Source organism: Genypterus blacodes, unplaced genomic scaffold, assembly GCF_046128005.1.
Source record: "Genypterus blacodes isolate CSIRO-AG114 ecotype Tasmania unplaced genomic scaffold, CSIRO-AGI_Gbla_v1 ptg000027l_1, whole genome shotgun sequence".
In the NCBI taxonomy this organism is placed as follows: domain Eukaryota; kingdom Metazoa; phylum Chordata; class Actinopteri; order Ophidiiformes; family Ophidiidae; genus Genypterus; species Genypterus blacodes.
Window position 1 is genome coordinate 2,841,371 of NW_027466840.1, and position 22,483 is coordinate 2,863,853.

The 22,483-nt window shown below is 42.0% G+C and overlaps 3 protein-coding genes across 4 annotated transcripts; all 3 read left to right on the forward strand.

Annotated features, from left to right (window-relative positions):
• The first annotated feature begins 1,097 nt into the window (after window positions 1-1,097).
• ndufs2 (NADH:ubiquinone oxidoreductase core subunit S2) lies at window positions 1,098-5,341 on the forward strand. Its single transcript, XM_076143901.1, has 14 exons — window positions 1,098-1,227; window positions 1,678-1,781; window positions 2,310-2,500; window positions 2,838-2,958; window positions 3,098-3,210; window positions 3,324-3,398; window positions 3,570-3,647; window positions 3,754-3,839; window positions 3,955-4,074; window positions 4,164-4,293; window positions 4,404-4,499; window positions 4,647-4,730; window positions 5,015-5,072; window positions 5,161-5,341. Exons 1-14 carry the CDS (start codon window positions 1,121-1,123, stop codon window positions 5,196-5,198), a joined length of 1,401 nt encoding a protein of 466 aa, XP_076000016.1. The 5' UTR covers window positions 1,098-1,120; the 3' UTR covers window positions 5,199-5,341.
• A 178-nt stretch (window positions 5,342-5,519) lies between these two features.
• fcer1g (Fc epsilon receptor IgFc epsilon receptor Ig) lies at window positions 5,520-9,261 on the forward strand. The gene is made up of 5 exons (XM_076143811.1): window positions 5,520-5,728; window positions 7,812-7,906; window positions 8,567-8,614; window positions 8,767-8,787; window positions 8,878-9,261. Exons 1-5 carry the CDS (start codon window positions 5,665-5,667, stop codon window positions 8,929-8,931), a joined length of 282 nt encoding a protein of 93 aa, XP_075999926.1. The 5' UTR covers window positions 5,520-5,664; the 3' UTR covers window positions 8,932-9,261.
• Window positions 9,262-10,401: 1,140 nt separating this feature from the next.
• Window positions 10,402-21,165, forward strand: nectin4a (nectin cell adhesion molecule 4a). Of its 2 annotated transcripts, none has more exons than XM_076143809.1 (11): window positions 10,402-10,794; window positions 14,376-14,579; window positions 14,717-14,884; window positions 15,214-15,489; window positions 15,984-16,101; window positions 17,751-17,905; window positions 17,994-18,153; window positions 18,249-18,324; window positions 18,623-18,685; window positions 19,277-19,516; window positions 19,831-21,165. In XM_076143809.1, exons 1-11 carry the CDS (start codon window positions 10,653-10,655, stop codon window positions 20,230-20,232), a joined length of 2,004 nt encoding a protein of 667 aa, XP_075999924.1. In that variant the 5' UTR covers window positions 10,402-10,652; the 3' UTR covers window positions 20,233-21,165. The 2 variants fall into 2 exon arrangements, with proteins under 2 accessions (XP_075999924.1, XP_075999923.1); XM_076143808.1 differs by having other exon boundaries at window positions 10,404-10,794; window positions 19,277-19,540.
• Window positions 21,166-22,483: the final 1,318 nt, after the last annotated feature.

The window sequence follows — 22,483 nt, forward strand, 5'->3', positions numbered from 1 at the left end:
GTACAGTACACTGGTGCCAATACCTAGTGAGCTGCCTACACTGCAATAAGTCAGCCGGCATTAGAAACTCCGTGGTAAAATCAGCCGCACCTACATTTAGAGTGCACGAGTATTATCGCCTTTACGGTAAATACATCGAAACGGAACTGCGAACGCAAACTGACTACGTCCGTTTTTCAAAGTAAGACTAACGCTTTTTAAAAAAAACCTAGACATGGCTTGATGTCTGATATTTGAGGGGCTAAAATAACATTACCCCATAATTACTGACAATGTCTGACATGGTACTGTCCAGGGAAACTCTGACTACACGCTAACACAAAATCAAACACCTTTACTGTACCATTTTAGAAAATTGTCTCGTTTTAGTTTTTAGTTTTTCTTAGAGTCGCTTGATGTTTGCTTTGTGAGGAGCAATGAAACAACATTTTCCCCTCGTTACTGACAATGAATTGTATTCAGGGCAACTCTAACAACACACTAACACAAAATCAAGTAATTTCTCTGTACCATAGCCCCTGAAATAGATCAGGCCATTTCATGGTCAAAATGTGAGACTCTAACGTTGAAATTCTCTATAATTGTACCAAGGTAGTAAAGGTGATTGCTTTTGTGTAATTGTGTAGTCAGAGTTGCCCTGAGCACAATTATGGCAGTCGTATCCAGTCATTATGTTGAATTCATATTTCATAGCTCCTCAAATACCAGACATCAAGCAATTTCTACGCGAAAATGTGTGTTGGCGGCTTATTTTGGCAAACAGACGTGGTCACTTGTGTATGCTCGACAGGTTCCGTTGCAATGCATAAAGGTGAGAATATGCGTGCACTCTGTTAAATGAAGTTGTCTGTGAGGTGTTCGGCAATAATGGCTTGATCAAAAAGTAAAAAATGAAGATATCTTTTCTTACTGCAATGTCTCTTTATTATATTGTAAACTGACAGGGAATTATTTATATTTTCCCAAATAATTTACTCTTTGTTTGCGACTACATTGTTTGAAATGCACAACGCGTCTCTTGTCGATAGAGGGCGTGCGTGCTTTTAGCTCTACTGCACCACATAATCCGCAAAGAAGAAACTCTATAACGTCATTGGCCGGGTATTATGAGACAGCCAAGATGGCGGCCACAATGTTGAGGTCGCTTACTACACTGGGACGTCCTTCAGCAAAATTGCTATTTAACAATAATTTGCTGAGTCCTGGATGTACCGTCCTGCAAAACAGGTACGTAGCTCAAACGGAAGCGCCATGCTGTGATATTACTTACTCTTACCTAGAGCTTGAAACAATGTACTGTAAACACCGATGCTAATGCTATTGGAACGCTAACAAGCCACCTTTTCCACCTTTTCTGGCACAGGTGGGGCTCTACATTTATAATTTAGTATATGACGTCAGTGAGACAGTTCAAATGAAAACATCCAAAATGAAAAGTATCCAATAAACTTGCAATAGACATATGGAGAAGAACACTTTGATAATCAGTCTCCTTTGTCCATTTACATGAATGTTATAATAATATACACAATGGAGGAACTGTGCAAAACATGCTTAGTGTAAACACCCGTCATGTCCAAACACTACATGTGAGCAGTCTGAAGTGTTAAACCTGTAAGTGGTGTGTTGACTCTGAGCTGAAGGCCCACTAACCTCCTCCTGTTTTGGCTTTTGCAGGCATAAACAATGGCAGCCGGACGTGGAGTACATGGAGCAGTTCTCTGGAGCGGTGATGTACCCCACCGAACTCAACAAGAACTGGACCCCACCTCCATGGAATGGTACGATCCACACAAACACTCCCAGTGTTAGGCTGAACTGTTTGGCTCTTGACCTTTTATTGGAAAAATGTATTGTCAAGACTGTAGAAACAAGATTTAGGGTTTAAATTTTTCCAAATTATAACAATAATATATATTGAGTTTTCTATAACCTGAACCCTTGCTGGGTTTTGATACTGATTTGCATATATTGGATGGTCATCATCTGCATAAGCTGATTATGCACAAAGGAAGAGGAAAAAAAATCATTTCTGCTTGATCTGTGGGTTTATTTATTACATTGAAGTTTTGCAAATCTTTTTTTTTATAGACTCGTCCTTAAGAAATACCCTTGTCCTCTAAGATCAGCTGTTATTAGAAAAGGAGTTCCTTGTTTCTGTCATGATGCCCAGCAATGGAAATATGTATCCATTGGTTTCTAGGTAGACCACAGTTTTTTTTAAAGAAGTGAAAAAATGTGTCTTTCGTCCTACAGCTCTTCAAACATCACTTGTGAAATCCCTTGTTTTGTTTCTTGTATTCCTCCAGACAAAGATCCTCTCCCAGACAAACCGGTGTCCAACCTGACGCTGAATTTCGGTCCCCAGCATCCCGCGGCTCACGGCGTGCTGCGTCTAGTGTTGGAGCTCAGCGGCGAGTCGGTCAAGAAATGCGACCCCCACATCGGCCTGCTTCACCGCGGCACAGAGAAACTCATCGAGTACAAGACCTACCTGCAGGTCCTGATCCACTCACTCAGCTGTCTGCTCATATCCACCCATAACCATGGTGTTGAAACGGTCTATAGATGTATGCAAAGGTGTAAAATCGTCTTGGAAGGAAGTAGAAGAACTAAGGTTTACATAAGAACATGAGAAGAAGCCCTCTCTAAGCTTAAAAGGGACAAAATCCACTGACCTCAATGATATATTTCTGCTTTTCTAGAGACAGAGAGGGACAAAGATGGGGGGGAGTGGGAGTGAAGGGACCACAGAACTCTTTTTTAGCTTGCGTCTTGCATCATTCTTGTTAAATCCTTTGGAAGACACATCTCCAGTTCTTGTTTTTGTACCACAGGCTCTGCCTTACTTTGATCGTCTGGACTATGTGTCCATGATGTGCAACGAGCAGGCTTACTCGTTGGCTGTGGAGAAGTTGCTCAACATCCAGGCTCCGCCCCGGGCCCAGTGGATCAGAGGTATGATCAAGAGTGTGAGCACACACTGACAGCTGTTACATTTGATCCACACCTGGCCATTGTAAATGTAATCCACCAAGTGAGTCGCAGAGTAACGTTTGTAGTAACAAGGTTCATGTGTTCTGTGCTGTGTGTTTAGTGCTGTATGGAGAGATGACTCGCATCCTGAACCACATCATGGCCATCACCACACACGCGCTGGACATCGGTGCCATGACTCCTTTCTTCTGGATGTTTGAAGAAAGAGAGAAGGTCAGCAGCGCTACTAATAAACACCTTTTAATCTAATATCATATATGCTATGAAGACTGCATTCACCAGTGTGTTGTGTATTCTCACTCGCCGGCGTAACTCTTTCCTCTCAGATGTTTGAGTTTTACGAGCGAGTGTCCGGAGCCAGGATGCACGCCGCGTATGTCAGACCTGGTGGAGTGCATCAGGTAAGTGAACGACCTCATTATGGTTTGAAAACGTTTCCGTCATTGTTTTCACATTCAGACCACAGAGCAAAACATGTTCAGATCAAATGTTTGCACGCTGCACCGCCTGACTATAAAGATCTAAGATTAGATCAACACGCAGACTAATACTCTGCATCTGCTCTGGTCCAGGATTTGCCCCTGGGACTGATGGACGACATCTACGAGTGGTGCAAGAACTTTTCCATCCGTATCGACGAGGCTGAAGAGGTTAGTAGTGGTATTGGGATTATAATGACTTCACTAATTCTGGGTGTGATGACATCACCCCTGGTGCGAGTTCATCTTCCTCATCTTTTGATGTTCCTCTGGGCAGATGTTGACCAACAATCGTATCTGGAAGAACCGCACCGTGGACATCGGGATAGTGACCGCTGAAGAGGCTCTCAACTATGGCTTCAGGTAAAGCACCGACATCTTCACCTCCTCTCCTACCTTCACCTTCTCTCTGTCTTGTGGCTCAGTTTGTTGTTCTTGTTTGCTGAGCAGAACTTGACACTCTTGATCTCCTCAACAGCGGAGTGATGCTGAGAGGGTCCGGCATCAAGTGGGACCTGAGGAAGTCTCAGCCCTACGACAAGTACGACGAGGTGGAGTTTGATGTCCCCATTGGAAGCAAAGGAGACTGCTATGACAGGTCAGACCCATGAGCCCCTCCACTCCTCAGCAGGGACGCTATGAAGGTGAGGGCGATGACTTGATCTCAGTGTTTCCTGGGTTGTGTAGGTATCTGTGCCGAGTGGAGGAGATGAGGCAGTCCCTGAGGATCATGCTCCAGGCCCTCAACAAAATGCCAGAAGGAGAGATTAAGGTGGACGACGCCAAGGTGGCCCCGCCCAAGAGGTCTGAGATGAAGGTGAGACCGGCTGAAATCTCCATCTCCACATAGTTTGGAATCCTTCTCTCGTTGTGTGCAGCAGCGCTCACTCAAAGGATTAACATTGTGTGTGGGTCGTCTTGTCCTAGATGTCAATGGAGTCTCTGATCCACCACTTCAAACTGTACACAGAGGGCTACCAGGTCCCCCCCGGGGCCACATATACAGCAGTGGAGGCGCCCAAGGTGAGGACGCTCCTCCCACCAATCATGTGTCATGTAGAGATCCTGATAAACGTCCATATTCCCATTGATTGGAATGTATTTGGCTGCCTTAGGGACTTGTTGCTGTGCTTACTTCAGTGTTTGTGTGTGTGTGTGTGTGTATCACAGGGAGAGTTTGGCGTTTACCTGGTGTCAGACGGCTCCAGCAGACCCTACCGCTGCAAGATCAAAGCTCCCGGATTTGCTCACTTGGTGCGCTCTCACACTTCAACACACTACTCTGAACGATTAAACGCTGTATTAATTATGCAGCATGTTTAAGAGATTCTTCTTAAGGCTACTTTGAGATCATTAGGGTTCATTTTATAAAGAACCACAGAGGCATGTTTGCCCTCTTTCTTGCCGAGCGACAGTCTGGCTTATGGCTTCATGAATCGCTGTTAAAGGAGTCTTTTGCATTTGAGGCTTTGAGGCTAAATGTCTTTAAAGTTGCATCAACAAACTCTTAATAAATGTTTTCTTCTACTTCTTCTTAGGCTGGCCTGGATAAAATGGCCAAGGGGCACATGCTGGCTGATGTGGTGGCTATTATTGGTAAGGCTGGGATTCAGGAAGGAAAGCTTTATTATTGTTCAGATGTTAGTGTTGGGTTGTAACGTGTCTTCTCTTGATGTTCTCACAGGTACACAGGACATTGTGTTTGGGGAGGTTGACCGTTAACGTGAAGCTGCTAATGTATTGGCTCCGTATTGAAGAGGAGAACTTCTCTTCCTGTTCATGACTCAACACAGTGAGGCTTTTGACGGTTGAATCTGCTCGTAATTGTTGATGTACAAAAACCCTAATAAATATTTTATGACCGACGAGCAAAGTAGTGATTTGTTTTTTGGGTCGGATTACTTTTTTTTCAAAAGTTGTCAAGTGTTGTCAAGTCAAGTGTGAACAGAGGCTAAATGTTGTGGGCCCTTCCTGTGGTGTGGTGTTGAAGGGGAGTGGTCTGATGAGATCTGAGCTGAATGGACTGAGAACTCAGACCACAACTTCCCCTCTGGCTGTGAGATATGCTGCACACAAGTCTTCACCAGCAATTCAGTTAGAGAAAAAAAGACACACACATTGCTTGCTTTTGCCCTGCGCTGCTGGCCACCCGAGAAGCCCAGTAGCCCATCATCCAGCATCTAGAGCCATGGCCATGGGGAGCAGGAGCCCGTTACTGTCAGCCATTCCTCTGTGGATGTGTTTTGGTGTTGGTGAGTTCCGCCATCAAATAAGGATTGATGTTAAAGTTGATGTGTTGCTGCTGATGAGAGGGTTAATGTTCAATGAGCTCAAAGTCATTTATTATTATTCATTATTAGATTTTATGTCAATGAGGAATCTATTTTACAGTTAGATTGAGATGGAACTGTGAAAGAGATAAAGAAAAATGTTGTTAGTGATGGCTCGCTGGTTTCTTGTAAAAATTGATACATCTCACTGAAACACAAGATTAGATAATAAATGATTTGCTTCCCACCTGTGTTATTGATCCAAATTCAGCTATCTGGCTATATGTGAGATGCAGGCAGGAGCGATGATTTCACCACTTTCAAGTTCCTGTGAAAGGAGAAGATGACCCTTTTGCAATTACCAGAAATGACGCCATCGCTTTGTACTTCTTGAAACTTCTCTATAAAGCTCTGTATAGACCTCAAATATCTACCCAAACATCTATCAAAAAAAATCTCGATACTATAGCGATTGTGCGTGTGTGCCCCGGCCTTTAACACCTAAACCAACTACATCCTGTCTATTGAAGGATGTTTTACAGAGATGCAAACACTTCTAAAATTCTAACGTCATTAGTAAGTAAAGAAAGATAGTTGACTGTTTTCCGCCTTCACAAGACGCTTTCTTGCACGTAGGACTGAATGGAGCTTCGCCACAGACAGACTTTAATATATTTACTCGTCTGTTTACTTGATGTTTGTTTTTCCTTCAGCCCAGCAATAAAGACAGGAGGATTGTTGAATGAGAGAAGTGAACAGGGGGTTTCCAAAATCCATGGTCATCACTCTGCTGTCAAGGCAACCACAAAAACACAATATAGGATGTGACATACATGTAGTCGGACAGAAAACAATGATTCACTGTGCAGGGACCCAGGAGGGAAAATGGTTGTTTGGGGACATTTGTGGTCCGGGGATTTCATTTTATATGCTCATGTAATCCCACTTCCTAAATACAACAAACTCATCTCTATGTTACGTGGCTTCTGCTGGTTGGTGTAAATTAGGCATTGACACGTTGTAATAATTCGGCTACATTGTTTTTGGAATGTTATACTCTATCATAATTGATTATTACTCCTTTTTATGGATGCTTTTTTAAGCTTTTTTCTGCTATTTAAGTAGTTGAGTATTAGTTCTTTTACAAATCAGATTAGCTGTATTTTATTGAACACCTTCAAGGCAAACATATGCACGGTGTATACAATATGTGTATATCATTGTGCATTTGAAGTAATATCAGTCAAGAATATAATATTCTTTAGGCTTCACAGATAGAACGTACATGAAAATGCTGTATATCAAATATTTTCACCTAGAGTGCGTTTTAAAATAATATTTCTGAATTGTTGCAACATGGTTTGAAGGTTTCTCATTTTAACTAGATGTTGATGAATTTAATCCTTGTTGTTGCAGACGTTTACACCTCTAGTATCAAATTCAGATTTCTGATAGTAGGCTATTCTTTGTATAGTTATAAGCAGGCGAGACTGGGGACGGTTGCAATAAGTCTTATTCGTTTCGTAGGCTTGAGTAAACCATTGATATGCTCAGTATGACTCCCAACACATGAATTTGCAATACATTCAAATCAATCAATTAATAGGTAAGTGGTTTCAGTGTGAAATGAGTGTGCAGACAGAAGAGTAATTGAGACAAAACCAATGAGCACTGCTGAAACCGGACGCTGTACATTTTCCACAGAAGAGTCTGTCTCATTTTTCTCTGCACTGTTTGGGTATAGATCAGGCATGTTGTTGCGACGGGTTTCATAATCTGAAGTGATGACATTATCCTTACCCAATGGTCGTCTTTTTTAAACCTCAATGTAAAAACACTCATTGCAGGAATGACAAGACATGGAAGAAACGCAATAACACACGTGACAAAAAACTGTGATGCCAGAGTTTAAGAATCTCCGTAAAATTTGTTGTGGGATGAAAAAAGGATGATCTTATCTGAATAAGATAAGAGAAGATAAGATAAGATAAGATCAGTCTTATCTGATCTTATCTGATCTTATCTGATCTTATCTTATCTTCTGTGTCACCCTGTTTCTAAGCAGCAGCTGCTCTTCAAGAGTCTCTGATCTGTTATGTGCTGGACAGTATTCTGTTTTTATACGGAATCATACTGACTGCGCTCTACTGCAGAATCAAGGTTTGCTCTTCAAACATCACACACCAGCCAAATACCACATTTAGGACAAATCTCACATTGTATTCTAGAGTAGAATCATTTTTGCCTGGACACTAAGAATCATTACAGCAAAGTTATTATGAATAATCTAAGTATTATTGATTGAATAGATTTAAATCTAAATGAAGTATCCAAACAATAGTATATAACAATATATAGGGTATATATATATTTGACAAATATTTGATTGTGAAACTTTTTAAACATACAATCAAGTTGAGTAGAAAACGTTTCTATCTTCTACTATGATCAATCATTTTAGGTCTTTTTTTTTGTGAATTATATTTGATTTTCTGGACTCTATGGATGATGTCTTTAACTATAAAAAGCTCAATTGCAAACAATTTAAAAAAAATAAGTAGTGCTTGTTGCATTGGCAGAAAGTACAAACTTTCACAATATTTCATTTGTCTTCCGGTTTAGTGAAATATTTTTGTTTTTTACTTTGAATTCAATGAAGGGGGAAATTGCCAAACAGGAAGGAAAGAAATAACAATAATAACAATCCCCTAATAATACTATTGAATATGATCTAGAACTGAAAGAGATTAAACAATGAGAACAGGAAAACAAGTGGAAACGTACGTGTGTCACAACTGTGATGTGTATGATTGTATACAGATCATTAATGCAAGAGAGGCTGAAGCTGCCAAAATAAAGGCAAAACCCGTAAGTAAAGACACACACACACACACACACACATGCACACACACACATTTACTATACTAGCAATCAGACAAAGCATTTGATATTATGATGAAGTCCATTTGATTTTGATGAAGTTGTGTCTCATGCTGTTGTGTTTGTGATCCTGGCCGAAGGCTGAGGAGGGAATATACTCGGTGAGTTTAAGCACTTCATGTAGCTTAGTCAAATAGACAAATGTGCTTAAATGTCTGCTAACCTCTATGTCCACATCTGTCCTCCGTCAGGGATTGACTCCTCATGCCATTGACACGTATGAGACCATCAGCAGGAAGAAGTGACCCCACCAGCAAACAAAACCAAACAAAGACAATGAATGTATGAATGTTTTATTTTGTATTTAAAAATAGCTTCTCTTCACTTGCGTTTTCAAAGACTGTGAGACTTTTGGCAGAAAGGTTCATTTCCCCCTTTGCTTCTTTTTTTTTTTTTTTGTGAAAAAGTGAAAGAAGTTTATTAGTAAGACTGGACAGAAATGCAGAAGCTCAACCGTAACAGCCCTTCCGTTTATTCGTTATTTTTAAATGCTTTGCACTTACTGTAAGACATATTAACCTACTGCTATTTTATTGCCCTATTTTTTTGAGTGTATGAATAAAAACTGAGGTGGATGTTTGTGGTTTGCTTTTAGTATTACTCAACATACCAACAACCAAAACCCAGTGTGTCCTATCACATACTGTCCAACTCACTTCCTGTTTGTGATCGGAGAGGTGGTTTACTGCACAAAACAGGAAGGGGGCGATGTGTCACCAAACACAGAGGGACGTGAGCTCTGTTAATGGCGATTATTATTATTATTATTATTATTATTATTATTATTATTATTATTATTATTATTTTGCAATGCTTTCCTTACTTTTACCAACTGCACAAAAAAAGATAATTCACACTTCATGGATTCATGCCACTGTGAAATTTGATTACATTATGTCTAAAACTTAATAATGTAAATAAATTCAAAATGAAATTCAAAAATCATGTAATAGCACATTTGTTTTATAGTATCCAATCCTAATTTGCTGGCATCATGTTTGAAATGCCATGTAGAGCGACATTACACTGACATTCATGCTGTTATTCCTATATACCACTGGATGGCAATGGTGACGTCTTTCATATGATCCACACACACACACACACAAAATGAAAGAAACAACAGTGATTCATTGAAAGGAAAGTTGGATGCAAATAGAAGCGTGTAGAAAGTGAGTTGAGTTGCTATATAAAATACATAAATCCAATTTACTTTGAAACTTAATTAGATACTGGTAAACCTGCAACCATAATAGAGAGAGTAATAGTAAGATAAAGCAAAACTGAGCAGATTGTTGATTCATCCCAGCAGATTACATTATGTTTGAGAAATAGGTTGAAAAGTCAATGTTGGATTAAAGGTGCCTTGTTATTTGGTGCAATTTGAGGATCATTCTGCCATATATTATAGGATTACCATAGCATTTCTATGGGCGGAGAAAGCTTTTGTTTTGGCATAAGTTTGTGTATTGTAATATACATCCTGCGTCACTGGGACGTTGTTGTAACTGGCTGGTGTGACTTTTTCACCTGCCTCTCCTGTCAGCCCGAGCATGTAAAGACCAGAAAATAACTGTCATGTTGCCTCAACCAAACCGGAAAGTTGGGTTTGTGAGTGTGTGTGTGTGTGTCAGAGACAGAGAGGGGAGGGGAGGGGAGGAGAGGAGAGGAGAGGGCGGGAGGGGGATTGCAAACAGGTGTATCCCAAACAGGTAATGCTGCACCTTCTTCCTTTCAACAGGGCAAACATTCTGCTGTGCGCTTGACTAAAACCTTTCACAGAAGATAATTCAAGGATTGAATAACAACACCATTTTTTTACACCTTCATTATCTATAAGCGATATTTTCATCCAGGACTGGACTTGGAAAGGATTAAATCCACAAACTCCTCAGAGATGGAGCAGCTGCAGGAGGCATGAGTCCACACCAGAGCTTCATGCGTAGGGCCTAGCTGTCATTCATAGATGGACTCTTCGGATACCAGTAACTCTGCTGTTCCTCGGATTAATGATCTTTTCCTAGCTGGCCCACCTTCAGCACGGTTACCTGTCCGGGGGAAAATGACCTCTCTGCTTAACAAAATCTCACTGTGCCTCGGAATCTTTGGTAAGGACCTTTCTGCATGACTTTTACTTCCTCGTCCTACGATATGAATCTCTACACCATTGCCTGTGTGTAAGTGTAAGTGTAAGAGTTTGTGTCTGTGGCCCAGTTTCATGTTTCTACAGTATATCTCTAATATTCCTCCAAGGCCTGAGGTGGTGAATAAATAAACTACCGCCTCTGTGAAGTGAAAAGCTCATTTTCCTTTCTTCATCTCAGATCTCGGACCTCTATAGATCAAACCACATGGCTGTTTGTTGTTCTATGCAGGGTTTAATGGGACAGCTTTATCAATTTAAATGATTTGGATTTCATATGTTTGACATCATACCTCCATTAGCACACTCTGTATACTCAGGAGGTCTCACTCTGATTATTATCAGAATTTAACTCTACAGACATTGAGATGATTTTGGATGAGAGGAGTTTCCCTCCGTTTAGAACAGGAACATTACACTCACAGTTTGTAGGGATATTCTTGTAACTCATAGTGAATTTGTATCTAGTCCAGCTGTATTTACAAGCAACACTTACATTTTACATGACAGGAGACCAATAAAGTTCAAAAATGCATTTCCTTGATTATGACAGAGGGTTTTTCATGATTCTAGCTGCTTTCTGTATATTCATATGTCAGCTCTGAGGCTCTGAGGCTCTGGGCAGGAGGCCAACATTTTCTTCCAAGGAACGTTTTAGCAGGAGCAATGAGAAAAACAATTCAGGTGCTGTCTGACATTTCAGGAAAAACTGGTTGCTGTTGATCAATTTCTCTGCCTCCTGTCTGATTCAGAGAGACAGCACAGACCCTCCTTATGTACGGGGGTGTGTGTGTGTTTAAGCCTCTTTAGTCTTCAACACACACACACCCCGTACGTAGAGAGTGTTTGTGTACGGATGTATAAAGTAAGCATCTGCTGACAGAAGTGTGTGATTACTGTATTAATGTGTATCTGATTTCCCAGCTTATTATGAATGAATAGCTTTAAATGTACAGAACGTTAGAGATGGATAACAGCGTGGGACAAAAAAAGGTTAACACTCTTATACACAAGAGCAGAGCAGGAGTGTTATTCCAGTAATGTGGCACAGGCGGATTCCATGGTCGGCTTAAAACCTCAGGCTGACACATACAAACACACACACACACACACACCCACACACACACACGGGGGGGAACACACCTGTCTACAGAGCACACTCATAAGGTGTGATGGTAAAGGCATGAATCACATCCGCTGACATATCTCAACACATTTCTCACATGAGGAATAAGACAAACATCGATCTATCTCGGTGTGGATGCAAGTCTGTACAGCACAACTGAAGGGTCAAAACACAGCGGCATGGCAACAGAAGGGATCACATGGCCCATGTGAGTGGACCCCCATCAATATAGGGATCGAGCATTCAGGCCTGTTCCTTCTTTTTGTGTACACTTGCTCACTAGAGGGGAACATGTGGAGGAATGACTCATTTGACACGTCGCTTTTTTTTTTTTATGTCCACAGACCAATGCTTGTGTTTTTTGCATGACTGAGGTGTCAATCAACTCCACAGTTCTCTCAGCTGTGTCTCAAGTGTAAACCAGGCAAAACGCAGGCTTCACCTTTGAGGTCTTTGTTTCAAAATGTCATCATACTGTATCCCACTGGTATGAGTTACTTTAGTGACAGTGAACTGGCAGGTCAAAGTCAAATTAGTTGGCCCATTATCAATAATCATCTCTGTAGCATTGAAAAGAGTTTATTATATGGATTTCACCTGTTATCATCGGTATGAAGTATGATACCTTATAAAATAGGATCAAAAGCCATAAAATCATAAATACAAATAGTCTAAATGAATGTAAAAAGATTCTAAAATGATGAGTAAGATTCAGAATGATTCAAGCGTTCTAGGCAACACGTGTATCTGAGCGATACATCTAAAAACGTCAACAACATTTTATTAGTGTGTGCTAGAGTGAAAATGATGATTTGTAAGAAATACTCATGTTTGCTTTAGTACAAAGTGACTATGATGAGTATAACACAGCTAATTTGACTAATTAGTCCATTTTAAGGAATGAATGTTGAAGCAAATGCAAATATTGCTTTGTGTAATTTGCCATTTTGCGTTATAGATGCATGACTTACAGCATTTTGTTCTCATATATCATTTCTTATTTGGAATAGTTCATTGTCTGAAATCCATTTTCCTGCTCATGGTCTCTTTGAACAGCGTCACTAACACCAGCAAACTGCACCTCTAAATATAAAGCAGATACCGTGTGTGTGACACTAGTATCACTCTGGTACAGAACACGATTATTCATCATCAATAACGCTATTACCACCTATACAAACCCGAGTGTATAAGTCATTAGCTCAAGTCATCGTTTCGTCGTCTCCTTATGCATCTAGTCCACATGTGTAGCACATTTCCTAGGTCTCATTAATCTTTCTTACCCTTTCCCTCCTCTCTGTGTATAAAGAACAATGTCCAAAATGTCTCATTACTGCCTGCTCATCGTCATGTCAAACGCTTTCTTCAATAAAAATATTCAAGGCAGCAATACAACTCAATTTTCAATATAATATTTATGTATAAAACAGCCTAACCGATGTTAAATAACTCTCCAATAGTGGATCTGGATCGGATGTTTAGCAGTGTTATAATGATCAAGATGCACGTGTGTGTGTTCTTGTGTACTGTATGAAATAGCTGGAGGACAACAGAGGATAAGACGTGGTGAAGTTTGTCTACATCAAACAGATTAGTCAATTTGATCTGTAAACAGGCGAGACAAGAAAGGAAAAGACTTCTTCATTCATGGTTGTGCTTTGTGTCGAAGTCTGACAGACTGTCTGACACATTTGTCTGGTGTGTGCATCTTGTGTGTGTTGTGTCCTTTATGTTTCCTGGGGCTTTGTTGAACGTGTCCTTGTGTCCAGACACTGATCTAAACTGTGTGCGTTTGCTTTGAGAGTTTATCTAGAGCAACTAGTTGAGCCACATATCTTCACTTGTACTCAGCTTGTCTCTGCTCCTGTCTCCTGTCTCCTCTCTGTCTGTTACACCTCAGAGATCCAGACTCATACACTGTCAATAATAAATGTTTACTTTTGTCATATTTGACATTACATTGATAACTTAACTCAAAGCACGACAGAATACAGCATGTGAGATGAAACAATCATTGAGGTTTGGTTTGTAGTCAGAGTTGCACACAGCAACGCAATAAATACAATCTCTGTCAAAGTATATTGTATATTTGGTCTACCAGCTCTAGATCAATATCTGGATCTGGGCTGTTCTAGCTGTCCATCACTGGATACATATGCTTGAATAGTGTAGCAAGATTTGTGTCATGTATTGCAAAGTTCAAAAAAGGGAAAAACATTCTTGATCCATACTTGATCTGACTGCACCTGTTTGACCTCAGGTGGCATATAAGTGTAGGGGGGCTCTATATATGTTGAGCTGTTTGGAAATCATGTTGCAACAGCTCTGGTTCAGATCGTTCTAAGATAAGCTAAGAACTTCTAAATCAATCCACAAAAATCTCAACATATCTCCCATGTCCGTCTAATTTCCTCCTCCAGTTACTGTGGTGCAGGGAAACTTTGTGGAGCCGCCTCTCTCTCACTCCATGCGCTCCATGGCAGAGGAGGAGAGCGTTCTGTCCTGCCAGTACGAGGGGGACCCTGATCAGGCCAACTTGGTGATACAGGTCACCTGGCACAAAGAGAAACCTGGTGGAGCAAAGGAACAGATAATTACCGCGCATCATTCAGAGGGACAGACAGGTAGGTTGGAGAGTGACAGTTCGGTGGTTGTAATGGTGGACATGCTTTTTTCTGATCATTTGCCACATTAGTGTCACACAACCCCTCATTCTCATTCCCTTCTCTCTCACCTTTTCCTCTTGTCTTTGTCTTTGCAGCGTTTGGGACGTGGTCTCGCCGCGTGCGTTTTAAAAGCAGTGATCCCACTCATGATTCCTCCCTGGTCATCATGAGCACAGAGGTCACAGATGAGGGCAAATACATCTGCCAAATCAGCACCTTCCCCTTTGGCAACTTTGAGAAAGACATTTCCCTCATCGTGTGGAGTGAGTCCCTCCCTCCCTTCCTCCTCTGCCATAGAATCAACTACTACTACAGCTAGATCTATTCTAGGGCTACAGTGAAACATAGTACAAATGATCACTAATGTATTTTTTTTTACTTACGTCCAAACAATACAGCTCAATTCCGAATCCCCTTAGTTTTGGTTTTAAGCTGAAATAATTCAAATAAATGTCAAATAAGTGAGGTGCATGTACATATAACCCGTTGAAGGGTCTTTGTTGATAATACAATCACGCCTCCTTAAGTGCAAATGATTCAAGTTTTGTCTATTGTGTGAGTCTCATTTGTCCCAATCCACCCCCTCCCCCAGCCATGCCCATCTCCTCCTTGGACCCTGTGATTCTGGTAGAGGGACAGTCCTACCGACCGGTCGCTACCTGCCGCGCTGTGGCCCGGCCGACCCCTCGTCTCTCTTGGGACACCGACCTTAACGGCCAGTCCATAAACCGCACCTCTGATAACGGGGTCTCCACCCAGTACTCCCTGCACCCCCTGCGGGGCATGGATGGAAAGAAGCTGGACTGCCTGGTCTGGCATCCAGCGCTAAGGGGGCCTCGCAGGATCCAAAATAGGCTGGTGGTGCACTGTGAGTACTCAAGACTTATACTGCCAAGACGTGTATAAGTCTGCTACTTCAATTACAAACACTGCTACACGTAAAACTCGAATCCAATGACACTCTGGTAACATTTAATGGTCCAAATTGGTCCCATGGTCCTGAAAATACAAATGAACACAAAAAAACACACACACATAGAACAAGCAAAGTGTTTTAACATGGCCAGCACATTCAAAGACTCACTTCCTGTTTTTTTCAATCATTGAAACATCTCTTTAACTTGCCAATACCGGGTTGTCATATATATTCATGTACTATGTTCATTCATATCTTCACTTGAGCCTTTAACTACAAGCGCTCCTCTACTTAAGTCTTTCGAGTTGTTAAAAATAGGATTGTTAACCTTATTCATGATCATGTTGTTGTGGCTGTGTGAGTGTACGGCGACTGAAACCAAACAGCTTCTGTCCCTTACACGCCCCAAACTGAATCAAACTGTTCTGCCTTTGTTCCCTTGACAGACCCTCCCCATGCAGAGGTGTCTGGCTACAATGGAGACTGGTTCGTGGATCTGGAGTCTGCTGCCCTGAGGTGTGTGAGTGGAGGAAACCCCAAACCGCACAGTTTCACCTGGATCAGGTACAGTCACGCCTGCCGACCTCTCTCTGCTGTCTGGACAGCCTGTTCATGACTCCCTCCCTGATCGGTCCTGATCTGTGACTTTGTTGTTATTCCAAAGTCCTTACACTGGATGGATGGTTGTGTTTCAGAGCTGAACCTTTTATGTGACAAATTAGATAATCAAACTTTTATACTATACTATTTACTATTATGGAAAAACTTTAATCTAACTGAAATGACTTTATACTTTACACACTACTTACACATTTTTAGTTGGCTGCACCTATTCACCAAATTCCACACAATCAATTCCACTGTCACCTTCCAATTCTGTCCCCTTAATGGAAACAGACAGACTACACACACATCAGTAAATCCTTTGAAGTGTTTGCCTGTGGATTCCTTGCTTCTTCTGCTTGGCTCGCCTGGTGGCATCTTTGGTGTCTTCATGTTCTCGGGGTGTGGTGTACAGTTTGGCATGTGAAAATGCATGCCATAAAAGTGATTGGAGTAGAGATGGCTCCCTTACATAGCGACAGTTAGACCCCCGAGGCTGAATTCCTTACATTCAGCATAGGATGAAGAAGTTAAGAGCCTGGTGAGATTTGAGACTTTTACTTAAGGTTGTTGTTGCCAGATGAGGAGGTACCTGATACTTGCTGTTAGTCACAGCTAGGAACACACCTTGGGAAAGGATTGTTTGTGAGCCACACGCCGTACATTCACTCATGAATGAGCATGTACACACACACAAACACACACAGCAAAGTCAGCGCTTAAACCTTTAGTTACAATCAACCTCTCCTTACTCATGCACACATTTCATGGAAACACACACACACACACACACACACACACACACACACACACACACACACACACACACACACCAGTGGTTGGCGGCTGCAGCAGCGGGCGAACCTGTTGGTTTTGTCAGCGTGAGGCAGCAGGTGAAGTAATAGCTGGTGTCACCGTGTCATGTTGCAGCTTGTGCTTGAGAGCAGACAGAGGAGACGGTTTCTCACGAAGAAGGGAGGGAGGGGAGGGGGGGCCGTGAGCGTCCCCCATAAGGACAGAGGTGAAGATGAGGGAGCGGCGAGGCAGAGGGAATGGGTCCAGACAAGGGGGTGCTGAGGGGAAGAGAAAGTTAGAAGTGTGGATCCCAGCTGTTAACACACAGTGAATGCTACATATGTCAAAAGGGATTGCTCCCCTTTGATGTTGCCGATGAGAGCTCACGGGGGCTCAGACCCTGAAACATATCAACTCTGCATGAAGGTCAATGTCGCCTGTTTGAACAGAAGCTCAGGTTGAGTTGTTTCGGGGGAATGTGTGTGCTGAACATATCCACCGCACCAGGCAGAGTTAGGAGTGAAAAGGTGAAGTTGTTTTGATGAAATATGCCTTAAGCCATAGTGGAGAGGCAACACCTTTGACATTGTTGCACATCAAAATTTCCTACTGCCAGGAACACTATTGTGGCTCAAAAGAAGTATTACGAAATAGGACAGGGATATTACGACACGTACATCTCATCATCTACTATCATTGGAGGGTGTGTATGTTTGTATGTACAGTATGCATGTAAATAGATTATAGAGTATAGTCATTAGAGACAAGAAATGCTCTGTCATGTAAATTTGTTGTACTGTTTGTGTTGATTGCAGAATGGGTGGAGCCCTGCCTGAAGGTGTTACCCCCCACCCCAACGGAACGCTCGCTTTTGGACGGCCCCTAAGCTACTCAGACGCTGGAATATACCAGTGTGTGGCAGCCAATCATGTGGGGGTGGGAAAGGCAGAGGTGGAGGTCAACGTGGCAGGTAAAGGACTCCTCTGTCCACATGTCAGACCGCAAGTATACTGATGCATGCATGACTCCTTATTTACCCACCATCTATTCTGGGACAGAGTCACCCCAGAGGCAGACAGGGCTGGAAAATCTGCTGATGATCATTGTGGGTGGTGTGGCTGGCGGTCTCCTCATCCTGATGCTCATCATTGTCATCACTGTCACGTGCCACCATAAACGCAAGAACAAGAAGCTGGAGATGGAACTGACTGAGAAGAGGTACAGAGAGATAATGATGCTTCATTGAGATGATTTGAAACAAACAAGCTGTGTGAGTGATGTAAACATCTTATTCCACCTTTCACTTCTTGCAGGGAGGAAATAAGCACTCTCTCCCGACACGCCTCCTTCAGGAGAATGAACTCTGTCAGCACAGATGCCAGAGGAGCGGTACTATTATTAAATCCTTTTGTTTTCACGCCAAACATTTTCCTCCTGCATTGTTTTCTCCTGTTGGTGTCTGAGCCAATTTAAGTTGTGAGTCTTTCAAGCCAGTGATACACTTGAAGGCTGGCCCCCTGGATTTCATTTCTGAAGGAACAGGGATATGTAACTAACAATGCTACTGCACGGTGTAATGAACACAATCTGTTCATCAGTCTAGACAGTTGGATTTCATCAACAGGATTGAGAATTGCGATGTTAAGATACTTATTTGGAGCCACATGTGTTTCTTCTTTGATTCCAGACGGAGGAGAACATCCCTCTGAGGGTGGAGGGCACCCTGCGGACCAGCCTGTCCTCTCTTGGGGTTAGTCTTCCTATCAGCATGTCTATCTGTGCATGCAGAGACTTTCAGTTCAATAATCTTCAATATTTCTGTGTCCTTGGACAACTGGTGCTCAAGACATTTCCTTTCATTTTATATATGAACATTTCTCCTTCAGCTGACATCCCCTACTAAGTCTGTCAATTACTTGTATTGTTATTAGACATACATCCATCAGCACTTCAAGAAAATCCCTAAAGAAGTGAGTTTTCTGATTGGAAAAGACATAAATGGCCTCACAACAACTGGTAACGTCCATATTCAGTGCAATAACAACAAGGAACTGGTTGCCTTATACAAACATATAGATATATTTCTTTTGTTTTCGTATTTCTTTTACTCAATGCATGGTATTTATTGGATGTGCTTGTTGTTCTTGCACTGCGATCTATAGGTGCACGTTTAATCTCATTGTACTTGTAAAATGCTGATAAAGGCTTTCTTTTCTATTCTATTCTATTGTATTCTATGACCTGAGCTCGCTTGGCTCACGTTAGTTGATGTACTCTATAAGGATTCAGTACAATCTGATTTTAAAATATGTACTTAACTGTGTTTTACCTGCACCAATAGGAGCAAGCTTTCATGCGAGACAGCAGATCGACTATCTCATGTGGCCGGGGAGGAGGAGGAGGAGGAGGAGGAGGAGGAGGAGGAGGAGGAGGCGGAGGAGGAGGAGGAGGAGGAGGAGGAGGAGGAGGAGGAGGAGGGTTCGACTATCTGGGCAGACCAGTCCTGCAGAACAGTTCACGGAGGAGTAGGGACAGGCCTCTGGATAGAGACGAGGAGAACCGACTCAGAGTGGAGACATTTGTGAGAAACAGCACTATGTCTCTTGTAAGTGTGTGTGTGTGTGTGTGTGTGTGTGTGTGTGTGTGTGTGTGTGTGTGTGTGTGTGTGTGTGTGTTTGTGTGTGCGTGTGGGTGTGTGTGTGCGTGCGTGCGTGCGCGTCTGTGTGTGTTTATGTGTGTGTGTGTGTGTGTGTGCAAGCATGTGCATGTGTACTTATGGGCAAGTCAAAGCCTGAATGTATTACATTTCAGAATTTATTACTCATCTTATTAAAGTCTGCATACTTACCTGATGATGATGTAATTAAGACGCTTGTCTCCTTTGTGGCTTTGCAGCAGGAAACACGTCTCCATCCCCCTCTACTACCCTCGCCCTTCCCCATAGTTCAGTCCAATGAGGTCATTAGGCAAATAAACGGCAGTGCCATCCTCCCATCGGAGGGAAGTTCACGGGCAGGAAGCATTACCAAGAATCACCAACCGTCGCCTCTTAACCACGCCTACCCAGCGCTAAGCGATGAAGAGGATGAGGAGGATGAAGGTCTGGGTGGCCTGATGTGTCCTGCCAGCAAGGAGCATCCCGACGACCAAGACAGCGAAACTAACAGCTCCCAAGTGTCTGAAGCACACAGTGTTCGCTTTCAGCAGACTAATGACACGCTGAGGCATCAACCCAGGCCAAGACCCGCTGTGCTCAGTCCCCATGCCTCCCTCATCCACAAGGCTCAGATTGTGTAGCAGGAGCTCTGGAGAGACGCCACACTACAAACAAACTCATGGAGAGGAATTAAATATGAACACATGCACGCAAGCAAGTTTTGATTCTGACCTATCAGCTTCTGGACCTGGACTGTGCTGCTGCATCTATTCCTATATACTCTGCTGCTACCAGTCATTCCTGGGTGCAGCTTACATGCATTCAGTGGGAGCTGATGAAAGTCGCTCTGGGCCACATAAGAAATCACAATGTGCAGAGTGTTTGTGCACCCAAAAAATTAGATTGCAGCACATTTGAATTGATAGTGGACTTTTCACATAATAGTGTGCATTGATTGACTGTGCCTGTGCAGTGTGATGTAGGATCTGATCCAAACCACAGAGTTGTTCCTCTCACACCACACCTGCAACACGCATACCTCTATGTTGTCATACTTACTTTTCTTCATGCCTTTGCCTCAAACTCTTGAGACTGTTTGGAACAGATACAGGTTCTGAACTTTCTCTGTATGGACAAAACATGACTTCACTGGCAAACGCAGTGATTTGACAATCTGTAAATGTGTACAATATATTTTTTTACTTTTTGTAATTTTGATGTTAACCAGTTCAGTTCAGGGCTAACAAAAGTAATGCAATGATCAGGTAATCATAAGACTTACAAAAACAGAAAAAGTAGGACATAGGAGATTATAAAATGTTTACAACATACCCGCATCTTTATAGGATGAAAGCTGAAATCATGTTTGACATATTATATATGCAAATGCACATGCACATGCACACAAACAATATCTTGTACGGTATGCCCCTATATCTAAACAAAGACATATACAGAGGAGTACAAATTCTTCTATTTGTGTCACTGCATGGCTCCCTATTGTAAACGCATCCGAACACTTTTGAACGGGACAGATGGACGGATCTAAGTGTCTTATCAACACCGGTACAAAATCTCTACAAAAGGAATCTGATGTGAACTGTTTTTGTTTTGTTTTTTAATGCTGTGGTCAAACTGAGCACATATTGTGTACCTGTGGACTGCATGTTGGATGTGTCGTCTGAGTATTGTTTTGTTCTGTTACAGCCCTTATATGCCAAAGGAGAAATATAAATATTACTTTTTTTTCTTGGCAAATATGAAGTATTATTGTATAGTACACACCTATTACAGAGAGTATGTTCTTATTTCTGTAAGCTAGTGTAGATATTCCACCTTTCTTCTGAAACAACTGACAGATACGTTTTCATTTGGAATACTTGTTTCTGTAAAAGAATGATGAAATATTCAATGTTTCCACGGGCACGCAAAATGTTAAGCGCCAGCAACAACGTCACATTTAATGGTATCATTTTGGGGAAGTTTGTCCGTATTTGTTGTAGACAGCGCCCTCTCATGTGTACTGCTGGAAAGTGCAGGGACCCGATTGAGCCAACAAACTGTTTCAACTGAACTATGAAAGATTCCACTGTGATTTTGGAAAATTACAAAAAGTATTTGACGAAACATAGAATATTCAAAGGGATGTGTATGGGTGTCAGGTGGTATTGCTGGGTTCAAATAAACTTCTGGGTTTTTCCAAATCTCCGGAACGTCATTACATGCTACTAATTGTTGTGTCTGAGGTAAAAAAAACTATTATGAATTATGAATCATGCAAGTCAACATCATCGTCAATCATCACGCCCCCCCTCCCCCCCTCCCCATAAACATTCTTATTCTTCTATATATTTATTATTAGTGCAATAATTGGAGAGTGCTGGTGTGTGTGTGACAAGCCTCCAATCACCTCCACACCTGGCTGAATCTTTGTTCAGGGTTCCATGATTTGCATAGTGTGCTTTTCATTTCATTTTTTATTTTATGTTTTATTTGCAACACATTATAGCAGTGGAAGATGGGCAACACGAATGGATTAATGAATTATGTCACAGTTGTTAATGACATCATTGACACACACGACTTTGGAGAATCCTGATTGATGTCATAGTTGACCTTAGACTAATTATTCTCACCATTACTGTTACCTGCAAGCCTGGAAGAGTCAAATGCAAGACAAAGCAAGTAAGAAGTGTCAATAACACTGTCTGTCTGCCTCCCGTGGACAATCTGTCGCATTGGTGAAGAACACCCTCAGGTCTGTAAACAACCTCGAGTCGCACGTGCACTTTGTTCAAGAAGCTCCTACACAACCGGTGACGCCATTTTCCAGATGACATGATTGGTCAACAGGCGGCGCTTTATATTGCAGCCCAATTAAGTTCGAAAATA

Coding starts and splice junctions, on each gene's coding strand:
- ndufs2 (XM_076143901.1), top strand. CDS start 1,121: ATGGCGGCCACAATGTTGAGGTCGCTTACTACACTGGGACGTCCTTCA. Junction 4,294..4,403: donor CCAAGAGGTCTGAGATGAAG/GTGAGACCGGCT, acceptor GTCTTGTCCTAG/ATGTCAATGGAGTCTCTGAT. Junction 5,073..5,160: donor TGATGTGGTGGCTATTATTG/GTAAGGCTGGGA, acceptor ATGTTCTCACAG/GTACACAGGACATTGTGTTT.
- fcer1g (XM_076143811.1), top strand. CDS start 5,665: ATGGCCATGGGGAGCAGGAGCCCGTTACTGTCAGCCATTCCTCTGTGG. Junction 5,729..7,811: donor GTGGATGTGTTTTGGTGTTG/GTGAGTTCCGCC, acceptor GTTTCTAAGCAG/CAGCTGCTCTTCAAGAGTCT. Junction 8,615..8,766: donor CCAAAATAAAGGCAAAACCC/GTAAGTAAAGAC, acceptor TCCTGGCCGAAG/GCTGAGGAGGGAATATACTC.
- nectin4a (XM_076143808.1), top strand. CDS start 10,653: ATGGACTCTTCGGATACCAGTAACTCTGCTGTTCCTCGGATTAATGAT. Junction 10,795..14,375: donor ACTGTGCCTCGGAATCTTTG/GTAAGGACCTTT, acceptor TTCCTCCTCCAG/TTACTGTGGTGCAGGGAAAC. Junction 14,580..14,716: donor TCATTCAGAGGGACAGACAG/GTAGGTTGGAGA, acceptor TTGTCTTTGCAG/CGTTTGGGACGTGGTCTCGC.